This window comes from Mirounga leonina, unplaced genomic scaffold (assembly GCF_011800145.1).
Source record: "Mirounga leonina isolate KUSES-001 unplaced genomic scaffold, KU_Mleo_1.0 Mir_201, whole genome shotgun sequence".
NCBI classification, from domain to species: Eukaryota; Metazoa; Chordata; class Mammalia; order Carnivora; family Phocidae; genus Mirounga; species Mirounga leonina.
Genome location: NW_023270504.1, coordinates 8,111,435 through 8,127,323, shown reverse-complemented (window position 1 = coordinate 8,127,323; position 15,889 = coordinate 8,111,435). Strand labels below are relative to the sequence as shown.

The 15,889-nt window shown below is 37.6% G+C and overlaps 1 protein-coding gene across 9 annotated transcripts in view; it reads right to left on the bottom strand.

Annotated features, from left to right (window-relative positions):
* ITPR2 (inositol 1,4,5-trisphosphate receptor type 2) overlaps positions 1–15,889 on the bottom strand; it is a 497,457-nt gene that overhangs the window by 103,718 nt on the left and 377,850 nt on the right. For all 9 annotated transcript variants that reach the window (XM_035028030.1, XM_035028031.1, XM_035028032.1 and 6 more), the window contains one exon: positions 5,286–5,393. In XM_035028030.1, coding sequence (XP_034883921.1) covers positions 5,286–5,393 — 108 coding nt within the window. The remainder of the gene's footprint in view (positions 1–5,285; positions 5,394–15,889) is intronic.

The window sequence follows — 15,889 nt, the reverse complement described above, 5'->3', positions numbered from 1 at the left end:
GACCATAAAGGAACCAAGAATATACAATAGGGAAAGGACAGCCTCTTCAATAAATGGATTTGGAAAAATTGGATGGCTACATGCAAAAGAATGAAACTGGAGCACTACCTTACAAAAAAAGAAAAGAAATTAACTCAAAATGATCAAGACTTAAACATAAGACTTGAAACCATAAAAACTCCTAGAAGAAAACAGGCAGTAAGCTCCTTGACATAGGTCTTGAAGATGATTATTTAAATCTGACACCAAGGGGCGCCTGGGTGGCTCAGTCATTTAGCATCTGCCTTGGGCTCGGGTCATGATCCCAGGGTCCTGGGATCGAGCCCCACATCGGGCTCCCTGCTTGGAGGGAATCCTGCTTCTCCCTCTCCTACTCCCCCCGCTTGTGTTCTTGCTCTCGCTCTCTCTCTCTGTCAAATAAATAAATAAAATCTTTAAAAAAAATCTGACACCAAAAATAAAGACAACAAAAGCAATAATTAAAAAGTAGGACTATATCAAACTAAAAAGCTTTTGCACAACAAAGGAAACGATCAACAAAATGAAAAGGCAAGCTACTGAATGGGAAAAAATACATACAAATCAAATATCCAATAAGGGGTAATATTCAAACTATATAAAGAATTCACACAACTCAAAAAGTTAAAAATAGAACGACCCTACAATTCAGCAATTGCCCTACTAGGCATTTACCTAAAGGATATAAAAATACAGATTTGAAGTGGCACATGCAACCCAATGTTTATGGCAGCATTATCAACAATAGTCAAACCATGGAAAGAGCCCAAATGTCCATCAACTGATGAATAGATAAAGAAGATGTGGTTAATATATACAATGGACTATTACTCAGCCATCAAAAAGAATGAAATCTTGCCACTTGCAATGACATGGGTGGAGCTAGAGTATATTATGCTAAGCAAAATAAGTCAGGGAAAGACAAATATCATATGATTTCACTCATATATGGAATTTAAGAAACAAAACAGATGAACATAGGGGAAGAAAAAAAAGAGAGGAAAGCAAACCATAGAGACTCTTAACTATAGAGAACAAACTAAGGGTTGATGGAAAGAAGTGCATGGGGAATAGGTAAATCGGTGATGGGCATTAAGGATGGCGCTTGTTGTGATGAGCATTGGGTGTTAAATGTAAGTGATGAATCACTAAATTCTACACCTGAAACCAATTTTACCATATATATTAATTAATTAGTATTTAAATAAAAACTTGAAAAGAAAAAAAGAATTCATACAACTCAATAGCAAAAAAACCCAATCTGATTAAAAAAATGGGTGGAAGATATGAATAGACAGTTTTCCAAAAAAGACAGAAAAATGTCCAACAAATACACAAAAAGAGGCCCTACATCATTAATCATCAAGAAAATTCAAATCAAAACCACAATGAGATATCATCTCACACATGTTAGAATGACTATTATCAAAGAAACTAGAAATATTAAGTATTAGTGAGGATGTAGAGAAAAGGGAACTCTTGTGCACCACTGGTGAGAATGTAAATTGTGGTGGTCACTGTGGAAAACAATACAGAGATTCCTTAAAAATTAAAACAAGAACTACTGTATGATCCAGCAATTCCACTTTGCAGATTTATCAAAAAAAACCCAAAACACTAATTTGAAAAGATATCTGCACCCCCATGTTCACTGCAGTATTATTTACAATAGCCAAGATATGGAAACAACCTAAGTGCCTGTCAATGGATGAATGGGTAAAGAAATTGTGGTATACATATGCAGTGGAATATTATTCAGCCATAAAGAAGAATGGTATTTTGCCATTTGTGACAAGATATGGATGGACCTCAAGGGCATTATGCTAAGTGAAATAAGTCAGATAGAGAAAGAAATACCACATGATCTCTCTTGTATGTGGAATCTGAATATATATATACATATATACACATACATAGACACACACGTATATACATACAAGCTCATAGATACAGAGAATAGATTGGTGGTTGCCAGAGGCAGTGGATGCGGTGTGGGAAAAATTGGTGCATTGTTTTTGCTTTTTTTTTTTAATTTAAATAAATAGAATAAAAATAAAAAATAAAAATAAATTAAAAAAAAGAAACGGAAGGGCGCTGGGGTGGCTCAGTCAGTTAAGCACCCGACTCATGATTTTGGCTTAGGTCATAATCTTATGGGTCGTAGGATCGATCCCCACAACGGGCTCCATGCTCAGTGGGTAGTCTGCCTGAGAGTCTCTCCCTCTGCCCCTCCCCCCACTTGTGCACACTTGTGTGTGCGTGCTGTCTCTCAAATAAATACATCTAAAAAAAAAAGAAATAGAATTTTGATTATTATAGACCAAACAATTCAGTCCCTTTATGAAATGTTATGTTTGATTCTGGTCATCACATTCTATAAGGCGCACGGACAAACTGGAGGAATTACTGCAGACAATGGGAGTGTATTAACTGTAAAAAGCCAAAATGGATAATTGTTTCAATACATTTTTTCAACAAATGCTTATTCACTCCTTAGGTGAGGAGGTCTGGGGAACTCAAAGTGAAAACACAACATGAATCCCAATCTATAAGAGCCTCTAGTTAAGTAATCATTATGGTTCTTCAAATGTTACAGCCAAGCTATCATGCTAACAGAAGAGCAAATGTTCTGAACAGTGGGGAAACATTAAGGTGGGCTAGTGTGAACTCTTTATAAAAAATAACTTTCTAATTATTCAAATTGTTCAAAATTGGATCTGTTTCCTTCTGAAGTCGTGAGATCTCTATCACAGGAACAATTTAAAGTAGAGGCAAGATCATTACAGAGTAATTTCTCCTTGAATGGGTGAGTGAACCAGGTAACACACAAGGTCCTTCATATTTCTCAGCATCTTTGAGTTTATTATTTTAGAAAAATTATTTTCAACAATAATCATTATTGTGGTGATGCTCCAAGGCACTGTGTCAGTAGGGGACAAGTGACACATAAGACACATGTTTCAATATGATGTATTAAATTAACAGCATGATCAAACTGCTGTGGGAGTACAGTGGGATAAAATTAATGAATGCCTAATGGGTGAGAAGCCTCTCTGAATAGAGCATATGAGCTGGTCTTCCAATGAGCATGGGGACTGGTCAACATGTAGAATTTACATCATCAGCCCAGACTGTTCCTTTGAACACTGGACTTCTGTACCCAACTTCAGGAATGCCTCAAAGTCACTTCAAATTCAATTTATCCAAGAACCAATAAATGATCTTCCTCTCTCTTTTAACTGTCCAAGCTAGGATCCCAATGCACTACACCAATTCTGCTTATTTATTCAAACCAGAAGCCCAGGGGCATCCTTTTCCATACCATTTTGCTTAGGTTGTCACATTTTATAAGGGGCATTATAAATATCCCTCATACACACACATACACACATGTATGTACATGTGTGTATGTATATTTTTCTCCAATCCAGTCATCTTCAGTACCACCATCTTTCACATTTTCTATTAAAATATCTTTCATCTGATCTACCTGCATCCCCATGCCCCATTCTCTTTTCCAATTCTTTCTCCAACAGCAACTAGAGTAATCTTTTGAAAGGAGTCCCCCGCCTTGTGTGTTCTTTTTTTTTTTTTGCTTTTAACAACTTCATTTTTTTGTTGTTTTATTTCAATTCTATTAGCCAACATATCATTAGTTTGTGATGTAGTGCTCAATGATTCATGAGTCTGTATAACACTCAGTGCTCATCACATCACGTGGCCTCCTTAATACCCATCACTCAGTTACCCCATTCTCCTCCCCACCTCCCCTTCTGCAACCCTCAGTTTGTTTCCCGAAGTCAAGTCTCTCATGGTTTCACACCTTCCCTTCATTTACTTCTATCTGAAATTCTGTGCCCAATCTTTACTCAATCTTTAATATATTCTTTATGGCAACTATCTCTGTGAAATCCATCCTGAAATTCCCCAGGCACAGTTAATTGCTGTTTTCTCTACATTTCCTTGGCCCTCTGTTTATGCACTTACTACACGGAATTATCTTCTGTATGTGTATGTAACTGAGAGAGAGTAAGTGATCTGCAAACATTTACCAAATTTGTGTATTTACAGTGAAATCCGTCCTCATTGCTGGTAAACCAATAAAAGTCCTACTTCAGACAATAGCCCCAGCTCTCACACAGGTATTAACCAAATCCTTCCTCTGACCCACTCAGCCCACCTGCTATTCCTATCTCTTCTAATCATGTAGCTTTGTACCATGACTTCTGGGACCTTCCTCAGAACCTTAGTGGTTTGGCGATAAATCCGTATCAACTTCTCCAGCTTCCTGAGGTGACCAGCCTCTCAGGCTCTAATCACCTGATGCAATAAGCAACATTTTTGCTGCTGGTCCAGCTTATGGGTTCCTACGTCGAGTCTCCCACCAAAGCTGCAGTACTATTAATGTTTATAAACGTGAGCAAGTGATCAATTTTGTGACATGTTCATTATTCCAAATGTTTGGCAATAGCAAACAGCAAGGTACCGTGATTATATATCCTGAGAGTTAATAGCAGTGATACCCATCATGCATTCTGCTCTAAACTAAAAAATATCCACCAAAATGAATAAATGTATGAATGTAAATTACAAGTGACAAGCGTCAACTACTCTGCTCACTTCTGCCTGATTAGCTCTGCCAACCAGTGTCAAAATGATACCAGAGCTAGTAAATGACAGCCAGATGGGTCTCACAACACATAATGGTAAGTCCATGTTGACCTACCCCTCCTCAACTGCCAAAAGCTATTAAATAATATTGCATGGCGGGGGGGTCAATTGCCGTGTACTGAAAATGAGAGCTGCTAAAGCACTCCAGGTTTATGCCATCGCTATGAGTACTTTATAGTGCCTTCCACACTTTTGAACACTGCTTTACACAGAGATCTCTCTTTTAACAAGCCTTTTATAGTTTCTACAGAGAATGCTTTTCTTGCATGATAGCTTGTAATGTAATTATTTTTTCATCAAAACATCACTGCTCTGTAATGATTGCTTCCATGACCAACACAACATAAAAATAACGTTAATTACAAAAGAAAATTCACATATCGTTCTGGCCAAAAAATAAAGACCACTTTGAAAGATATGCACTTCAATTTCTCATAGATCACTCCTTGCATCTTATCTTTTGATGTATACTTTTACAGTTTCTATTTTTCAATTCTGCTTCATTGTTCTAGGAAACAATTATGAAAATGGTCTGAAAGAGAAAGGGAACATATATTTTCACAGTTGATCCTTTTCGAGAAATAAGAGATGGTTACCTCGATCTGTGCAGTGTGGTTGGCATAATATTTTAAGGCTTCATCCCCATCATCTGGATCCGATCCTGGTTTGAGCATCTGCTGTAAGAGTTTGTTGTGACGAGCCAACTAGAGGGAAAGAGAAGGTAAAGCGTTTAGGTCTCTTTTTCTCCCTTTCCTGGGGTCAAACTTTGAAATTACTTTGTCCACTGGTACCCATAGCTTCACAGTTCTGGGGTTAATGCTGATTAATTATGCTTCAGGAAACATGCCTATTTGAAAGGAATAAATAATGAAATCATGGGGATCAGCTATTATTACTACATCAATCTTACATTTTTTTATTTGGCAATGTATATGTTCCTAGCATGAGAAGACCGTGTCTCGCCCAGAGCAGGTGCTCAATTCATATTTGTTGATTAAATTTATATCTTAGATAAATGTATGATTGTTCCAGGAAGAAGAAACAGCCACAGAGACATATAACTGATGCTCTCTACAATAAACTATATGCACATCAAACTGATCAGCAGTGTGATACTTCAGTAGGGTAGCAATACCAATCTAAATGGCAGCTTCCTATCTACCTAAATAAATAGGTATTTACATTTCGGAAGGATTTCTCTTATGGCATCTAATCAACCTACACTAACAGTTTGTACTAAAGTCCTATGCTTCTGAATATTTGTATGTCAAAACTGGCGCTTTATCTCAGTTTTATTGTAATTCGAAATGGGCATTTAAATAACGAAAATTTCACCACGAATGATCTTAAACTGCCGTTGATGGAAGTGATCTTTCTCATTTTTTTTTTAAAGATTTTATTTATTTATTTATTTATTTGAGAGAGAGAATGAGATAGAGAGAGAGAGCATGAGAGGGGGAAGGTCAGAGAGAGAAGCAGACTCCCCGCCGAGCAGGGAGCCCGATGCGGGACTCGATCCCGGGACTCCAGGATCATGACCTGAGCCGAAGGCAGTCGCTTAACCAACTGAGCCACCCAGGCGCCCAGTAATCTTTCTCATTTGAATGTCTATGACATTTGTTAGCTGGTTCTCTCACTTTGTAGATAACTAATACATATTGCTTTCACATGCCACTTTCCTGGCTCTCTTGAACAATTCCTGAAACCCTGCAATGTCTTTATTATTATTTTTTTTTATTATGTTATGTTGATCACCATACATTACATCATTAGTTTTTGATGTAGTGATCCATGATTCGTTGTTTGCATATAACACCCAGTGCTCCACGCAGTACGTGCCCTCTTTAATACCCATCACCAGGCTAACCCATCCCCCCACCCCCTCCCCTCTAGAATCCTCAGTTTGTTTCTCAGAGTCCATGGTTTCTCATGGTTTGTCTCCCCCTCCGATTTCCCCCCCTTCATTTTTCCCTTCCTGCTATCTTCTTCTTCTTCTTCTTTTTTTAAACATATAATGTATTATTTGTTTCAGAGGTACAGGTCTGTGATTCAACAGTCTTACACAATTCACAGCACTCACCATAGCACATACCTTCCCCAATGTCTATGACCTTTCAGATAGTCTATTTATGCCTCAAGTTCCCTGAGAGCTTCCAAAATCAAAGAATCTCCATATAATTCTTTTATTCTGGCACCGTTCCTATCTTTTACTCTGTGCCAGTCGCTATCCTAAATACTTAAGTACGTGATCTCATTTGATCCTACGAGGAAATCCTGAGGTAGACACTGGCATTATCCTCGTTTTACAGATGAGGAAACTGAGGCACCAAGCATTTAAGGGACTTGTCCATGATAATGTACCTAGAAAATGATAGAGCCAGTATTGAATGCAAGCAGAATGATTTCAGAGGCAGTATTCTTATCAACATTACAGAGCAATAAATAAGTCTTTGTACTATTCTTGAGATGTTAATTCAAATTGTGATTATAAAGAATGGAGATAAATTTTAAATAATAATCCAGAACCTATAAAGCCTAATAAACATTATCCTTGTAAGTGATAACATGGTAAATTAAATATTCATCCCACTGATGCTGCTCTAGAGCAAATCATTTTTGAAACTAGTATTTTAGAATTGGCTTTCAAGGATATTTATAACTCACTCAAGAAAACTATTTACATTTCATTCCTGACTAAATGTGAATTGTACAGATTTTTATTACAAACTGTAGTCATGAAATTTGTTGTGACTTGTAGGTGCTTCTAAAAATCTAAATGTGTTTCAAAGGATACAATTATTGTAATCATTTAGGCACATTAGCATATGTTTTAAGAAGTTTGTTGAAGGTAAAATTGGCATGATTCATTTACAGTTTGCATCTGGGGCATGAGAAAAAGAGGAGTTAGGTTTGACTCTGAAAGTATTAACCTGAGCAACTGAAAGTTTAGAAATGCCACTTGCTAAGGAAAAATGCAGAAGGAGCATATTTAGGGAAAGAAAATCAAGACTTTGGTCTTGGACACATGAAACTTGATATATTATGCAAAAGGAAATGATGAGCAGGCTGTTGGATGGATATGTTTTTCAGGAGCTCTAGCAGAGGTCAGGATTGGAGCTATATATTTAGGTGTTGTCAGTATATGCCTGATACTTAAAATCATGAGCCTTCATGGGATGACCTAAAAGTGAGCTGAGTCAGAGAAAAGAGATCCAAAGAACACCAACAGAAGTTAGGAAGAGGAGAGGCATCACAGTGAAGAAGACAGAAATTTGGGCAAGGGAGGTCAGAACAAAACCAGTGAAACCTGGTGTCCTGGCAGCCAAATGAAAAAAAAACTTCAGGATGGAGGGAGTGATCATCTGTGTCAAAAGTCGCAGACAGTTGACTCAAATGAGGACCAGGAAGTGGCCATTGGGTTGAGCAACTTACAAGTCACTGGTAACCTTGACAGCAACAGTTTCAGGGACTAGTGGATACCAAAGCCGCTGTAGTGAGTTTAAATAAGAATGCGAGAAGAAGAAGTATAAACTCTTGAAAAGGGGGAGCTAAGAAATAGGGTGGTAGCTAGAGAAATGGATAAGGTAAAAGGGAGGGCTTTTTAAAGATGGGAATGATGACATGTTGATTTGATTTTGAGAGAGATGGAATGTTTGCTAAAACAACATCTTGACCAGGTGAGAATGGAATGCCCTAGTATATAAGTGGAAGGTTTTGGCCTTAGACAGAAACGAATTCAACCATACTGACAGCAGAGAATATGGTCACAGTTTCAGGAGGGTGGCGGTTTTGATGATGGAAATGCAGAAAAGTTTTTTTTTTTTTTCTGGTTACTTTTATTTTCTCAGTGTAGTAGTAAGTTGATAATAGGGATGAGAGAGGAGGTGTTAGAAAATTGAGGAACAGAAGGTATGAGAGTGAGCTAGGGAAAGCGAACAACCTTAGAAAATATAGTAGGATTGTCAGGAAGTCTGAAGGGCTCCCTTTCTGTTATGGTCAAAGTGAGGTCAGTAAGCATGTTTGTGTGTTTTTCTCCAGTGAGGTTCAGTTGTCTGGGTCCAGGCATGGAGTAGACAGAGTTGTAATTAATGAGATGTGTGGTTTTTCAGGGCAAGGTCAACAACACACCAAAAAGAGATACATGGAAATTAAGAGGCTATATAAGGAATTTAAATGGGACCATGGAATCTAAGCTGAATAAAGGAAATGAAGCCCAAGAGGGATGATGAAAAGGTGGTAGGATGAATGAATTGTAGCTTTAACTGTGGTAAGAAATGTGTTGCAGTGCTTGGAAGAAAGGGCTAGCTAGCCTGAGATACTTGAATTGGAGCCTACCGACAGAGTGCAGGGAGCAGTGACTAGTAATGATCAGGTTTTAGGTGTGCCCATATGTCCAACATCGGACCTCCACTACCACACTACTCTGAGCCACCAGCTTCTCTCACCTGGAACACTGCAAAAGCATTTTAACTGGTCTCCCTCACTGACCTTAGTCCTCCTGAGTCTAGCTGTTACACATGAGCCAGAGGCATCCTTTCGGTCAGATCGTGACTCTTCAACTCCAAACCCTCCAATGGCTGTCATCTTATTTAGAATTAGAGCCAGCTTTTCACCACGGCCAATAAGGACTACAGAATCTGGCCTCGCTATGCCTTTCTCGACTCCTCTCCTTGTACCCTCCCACAGTCCCAGCCACATTGGGCTCCTGCCAGTTCCTTCCATCTGAGAAGCATGTGTTTGTCTCAAGGCTTTATAGTTGTTGTCCCTTTGCCCGGATTCTCTTCCTCTAGACACCTGCATGGTTTGCTTCTTCACCTCCTTCAGGACTCCTTTCAAATATTGTCTTATCAATAACCACACTTTTAATGATCAACTCATCCACCTCCCCTAATACACCCAACACTATTTCCTGCCTTATTTTTTCCCATAGCATATTATGATCTGACATACCATATTTTATTATTGATCTCTTCATTAACGATCCCTGCTTATGTTAGAGTAAGCTTATGTTTTCAGAGGACACAGATTTTCACTCATTTTGTTCACTGTTCTATTTCCGAGGCTTAGAACAGTGTCTGGCACATAGTAGATACTCAATACATACTTGTTTAATAAATGTAAATATCAGAACTCCTAAATCATACATAAAGGATAGCCTTCCAATATGAGACATTAATTTGAATAATTTCTTATAAATTTATTTACTAAAAACTTTTACTTCTTTATAGTTATTTTATAGTGCCAAAATTAATATAATTATTTTAAGAAATCAATAATGCTATTTTATGTGGTATAATTCATAGTACAAATCTATACAAATAATTTTCATTTAGTATATCCTACTTCACAGAAACATACCAGGACTTCTCTTTCCTGCAGTGTTAATGAGATGATTCTACATTTGTCTTGTTTTCTTGCATTTCAGTGGCACTCTAAAAGGCCCTTTAAAAAAATAAGATGCCTCAGCCTCCTTTCAGATGTTTAAACAGTTAAAAAATATTCTTATTCATGATTATATATGTCATCTCCACATATACATATCTTGGAAAATTTGAAAGATATAATAAGATAAAACAAAATAGAAATAGCTGTACCATTTTTCTACCTGGATATCTTTTACATTCTTTGTGACTGAGAGCCTTTCCTGACTCAGTAGCCTAGTTTGCTCTTCCTTGTTCTGCGTTCAGATAGTGCCCTGTGCATACCTAGATAGCAAAATTTCTCATATTGCGTCTTAGTAGATGTTGGCTCTCTCCAGTGGGCTACAACATTTTTAAGGAAAAGGGTCTGATCTTAACCTCTACATTTTCAGAGCCCAAAACAGAGCCAAATAGACACAATGAATATTTGCCAAAAACACAAGTCAGCGAAGACATTCACTATGTGTTTATGTGGGCAAAAACTCTTAAATCACAGTAAATTATCCCTCTGTTTCCTCCTTGACAAAAGATAAAAGCCAAAGAAATACAATTAGATATCAAATGACAGTAGAATTCCCAGGGTTTGCAGAAATAAAATATTTTAATATTTTTTTATTTCATAGTTAATTCGTGTACTTACATCCCTTCTGCTATATCATAAGCTATTTGGAGAAGGAACTGAGTACTCAATAAATGAGGAATTGAACCCTGTGAAGCAAGGACAGCATCCCTATTATATAGACAAAATACAAAAGAAGTAAAGAATATCTCAATGATTCTAAAACATGTGAAAATGACTGGTATCAATATAGAGCTCTCTGGTCCAAATTTATAGTTTACTAGAAGCACAGTACAAATTCTCAAAAATGACTGGTATCAATATAGAGCTCTCTGATCCAAATTTATAGTTTACTAGAAGCACAGTACAAATTCTCAGAGACTAGTTAACATATGCCCAGTAGTTGTTTAAAAAAGATTTAGAGCCCTATATATGCAATCCTTTAAAAAATGAGATCTAGAATGGCCAGGCTGCCAATCAAAAGCATCAGTTTTTTTTCTTAGTGATGGGCTCTTTGCTTTAGCCAATTTTCTCTTCTATCCCCTTTTATATGACATAAATGAAGAAAAACAACCCCAGAACCCAAAGGAGCAACAGCATCACTTAATATTATGTGCTTTGGAAACCAAATGTGAAAAACGTTGGTAAGTTTCTAGATAAGTATAGCACATCTGTGGAGATCCATCACAATCAGAAATCTAGTTTAAGTCCTAATTAAAAACTTAAAAAAGTTAAAGAAGACATACAAGGACAGTCATCTTCTGATATCCAACTTCAGCTTGCAGAGACCCTCACAACAGTACTTGAAATTAGCTGATGTCACTACACAACATGGTCTGGAAAACCAGCCATCATTCAGTGTTGCTGACAATGAGAATCTGAACATGGGCATTGTCACTGAATACTAAAAAGGAATAATGTCATAGGTAGGAAATCTCTGAGTCCTAGAAATACTTAGAATCCACGACAATCTTTATTAGGCAAAATTGTAGCAATTGTTTTATACATTTATACTAAGTAGGTATGGCAGATACCTACTTAGATGATGATGCCTACATTTGCCATACCTACTTAGTAAGTGGTGATGAAAAAATTTACCAATAAAAAACTCTTAGTAGCTCATTATTACAAAAAGAAAAAACTAGCCCGAGATAATTTATCATCCTCCATAATACTAAAGTTTTTAAAAATGCAATGTAATACATGATATATGCATATATATTAGTGAGAAAGGAATCAAAACACTGGTGGATAGTTAGCCTTATAAAAGAATAAAGACATATTTCCTACAGGGGAAGACTCCCATGAACGGATAGGGATTGTTTCATTATGTATTGAAATGAAAAAAGGAAAACCATGCACTTCATTACTAATCATGACGTATTAGTAATTTAAACACATATGCAACTTTAAACAGGAATGAAAATTTGTGCATATATGTAAAATACATATATACTCATAAGTATATATATATATATATATATACACAAACACATAAAACCCACAGCAGAGTCTTTAAGTAACACTGTGCAGCTTTTTAAATCTAAGATTAGGGAATAAAGATGACAGATTTAGGCTTTTCATTTTTAGCAGCAGCCCTTATTAAACCATTCACATTTATTTTCTTATCATTAGGATTCTGACGTTCATTTCAGTTTGGGTGCAAATAAGGATGGAGTAAAAAAATCAAGCAATTGCGCTTGAATGATATTCAACAATAATTATTCTTTGGCACTTTTCATATGTGATTTTTTTCATGTGAGTTCCACTTTTATTAATTGGTAAAACTGACACAGCAACTGCCTTTCCAAAGATCATAAAGTGAGCTGGAGCCTGCAGTCAGAATAATTGGCTCATACATTTACGTTAATAATTGTACAATGCTTTTATACCAAACACTCTTCCTATTTGGAGCAGAGAGAAATCAGCAGAAGAGAGTGTAAACTAAGGTTTTCCCTTTTCTCACATGCTTAAAATACACAAACCCTGTATCTGCAAAACATCTATTTTTCTCTGATTTTGTGATTCTGTTCTGTGCAAAGCAAAAAAAAAAAAAAAACTACTGTGGGATGATAGAGATAGTAAGACTTACTCTCTTTCTTTAAGCAATCTACTTTCTAGTTGGTAGAATGAGAACAATTACAGACATGTAATTAATACGAGGAAAAATAAGGACAGAAATGCAAGGGATCCCATTTGGTTGGTAGCACTAGGATAAGAATCATGTAAGAAATGCATCTGATAAAGGTTTTAAAGAATGGATAAAATGTCCATAGGTAGGAAGGGGGAGGTGAGGATGGCATGAGGAAGCCATTCTGAGGGGAGAGAGGGACCTGCATGAAGAAAGTCATAGAGGATGGCTAGAGAGACAGAGGTCTAGAATTTGCAACCATACTACATGCCCAAGTAGGAGTTTGAATGGAGAGTACTGTTGAGGGTTGAACTGTGTCCACCAAGAAGATGTGTTCAAGTCCTAACCCTTAATACTTATAACTGTGATCTTACTTGAATATAGGGTCTTTGCAGATGTATTAAGATGAGGTCATACTGGATGAAGGTGGGCCCTAATCCAATGACTAGTGTCCTTGTAAGAGTGGGGAAATGTGGACACAGACATAGATACACAGGGGGAATGCCACGTAACAGGAGAGATTAGAGTGATACAAGCCGAGCATCACCAAGGATTGCTGGCTACCCCCAGAAGCTAAGAAGAAGCAGGTAAGGATCCTACCTTAGAGCCTTCAGAGAGAGCATGGCTCTGCTAACATCTTCATTTAGGACTTCCAGCCCCCAGAATTGTTAGCAAATAAATGTCAGCTGTTTTAGAATATTAAAGTCATGGTAATTTGTTACAGTAGTCCTGGGACGCTGTATTGGTCTGTTTGGGTTGCTATAGACAAAAGTACCATAACCTGGGTGGCTTACATATTACACTTTATTTATATATATCACAAATTAATTTCATACACTTCTAGAGGCTGGGAAGTCCAAGATAAAAGCGCCAGCAGATTTGGTGTCTGGGGAGAGCTCGCTTCCTCATAGACAGGTATCTTCTCACTAAAACCACCTTGGTGGAGGGGCAAGGGATCTTTCAGGTCTCTCGTATAAGGGCATTATTAATCCCATTCATGAGGGCTCCACCATCATGACCTAATCACTTCCCAAAGGTACCAATTCCAAACACCATCACATTGGATGTTGGGACTCAACATATGAATTCGGGGTGGGTAACACAAACATTCAGTCTATAGAAGAAGCTAATACAAATGTGAGCTGTAAAGGAATTTTTCTATTAATTGTGGCATGATAAACTAAGATCCTCTTACCCATTCTTTTCCCTTCTATTAGAAAAAAGAACGGAGGAATAAAGAGGATCTTTTGGGAATGGTGCCAACTGTCCAGAGCTACTCTCAGTACCATAAAGTCCTTTATAAAGAAAACAGCCCAAAGAAGAAATAACTGTTCCTCTAGAATACTGATGCCAGAATTATTATTCTGTTAGGAGTAGGGCCAAAGTCATGTTACGAAGAAGAAAAGGCTTTCTCACATGAGACTGAACTCTGTGGTCTCAGCAAGAAAATACTCACTGTGGCAGGAGTATTTACACTTAGACTCTTGACAAGGATATCAGCTTCTGGCACGCCTAGTAGAGAGAACACCCTCTCCATTTCAGTCTGTAGAATCTAGGCTGCAGGAAACCCCCATTAATATCCAATTTAAATCTGAGGTTAAATAAAGATGCAGAAATGGTGGCATTTCCCAAAGGCAGGGTGGGGGGAGAACATTACAGAGTTGGGGATGAGGGGTAAAGTGAGGGGAGGAAATGTGGAAGAGTACTACAGATATGGGTTTGATATTATATAGCAATACCCATATAGTATTATAGATATGGCTATGAAAAGCAGATGAAAGTAAGGATTCTCCACCAAAGAATATCATGAAATGGATTAGCTGGAAAGTCTGTCTTTCTTAAAGTTAATTCTTGTCCTTTTTTCTCCTTCCCAGACTTCCTTGTTCCCTAGTCAAACACAGTTGTCTATGTTGTCTTGCAGAATTTGGATTGTAACTGGAATGGAAAGAGAAAGACATAATGTTTATTTTTCTGGACTTGCCAAATAGCCTCTTGAGAATCCAAAGAGAACGCCTCAAAGGAAGCATGGCCAAGAGGAAAGCATGGCAATGGACAGGAAAGAGAACAGAGGGGGTGTCATTCTGAGGAAGGCGTTCCAGTAAACCTGGGAAAGAAATGACACAAACCCGAGAGTGCCTTATGAGGTGGCTGTGGAGGATGCGTGGACCATCAGACCAAAGACCTCAGACCCAAAGGGAACTGTGACACCTCCGGACTGTTTCCCCATCCCTGCCACATACACACAACCATAGAGAAGTAAGGAACTGGTCCCGTCCCTCCTTCCATGGCACTGAAGGAAGGAGCCTAAAATGCCAGCATTACCCTACACTAGAGCATCTTCAACAAAGGAGTTTAAAAAATATATAGGTTTTACTCATCCAAGATCTAAAATAAATTTTTTTATAGTTCTTAGAGATCAGTGCATTACTTCCATTGTGGCCAAACTAAGACAAAGATGTGCAAAATGACAAGAAATTCACTAAAAAACTAAAACTAAACAAACTAAAAAAACTAAAAAAAAAAAAAAAAAAAAAAACCAGACAAAAAACAAAGCAAAGCAAAATCCCTCAATTTTCAGATGATCTAGACTCCTATTCGTTAGGGTCTGTCTAAAATTACAGTAAAATCAATAAAAGACCTTTAGTCTTATAATAAGTTTGAAAATATGTTTGATAGATCAACCTTTGAAGCAGGGTAAAGTAGGAAAGAAAAAAAACAACATAAATGGGCCAGGAGAAACAATGCATTTTTAAATGACTTAAGGTAGTAAGTTATATTTGCACTATGGTTTTGACATAAAGCATCAAAATGTTGTGATGAAGAATCTAGCTCTCCTAATGATTGCTAAAATTCATCTTAACAGAATGGTTCTCAAAATGTGGTTTTGAGAACTGGGTGGCTCAGTTGGTTAAGCAACTGCCTTCGGCTCAGGTCATGATCCTGGAGTCCCTGGATCGAGTCCCGCATCGGGCTCCCTGCTCGGCAGGGAGTCTGCTTCTCCCTCAACTGCATCAGCATTACCTGGGAACTCATCAGAAATGCAAATTCGTGGGCCCCACCTCCAGGCCCTTCAGAATCAAAAACGTGTGT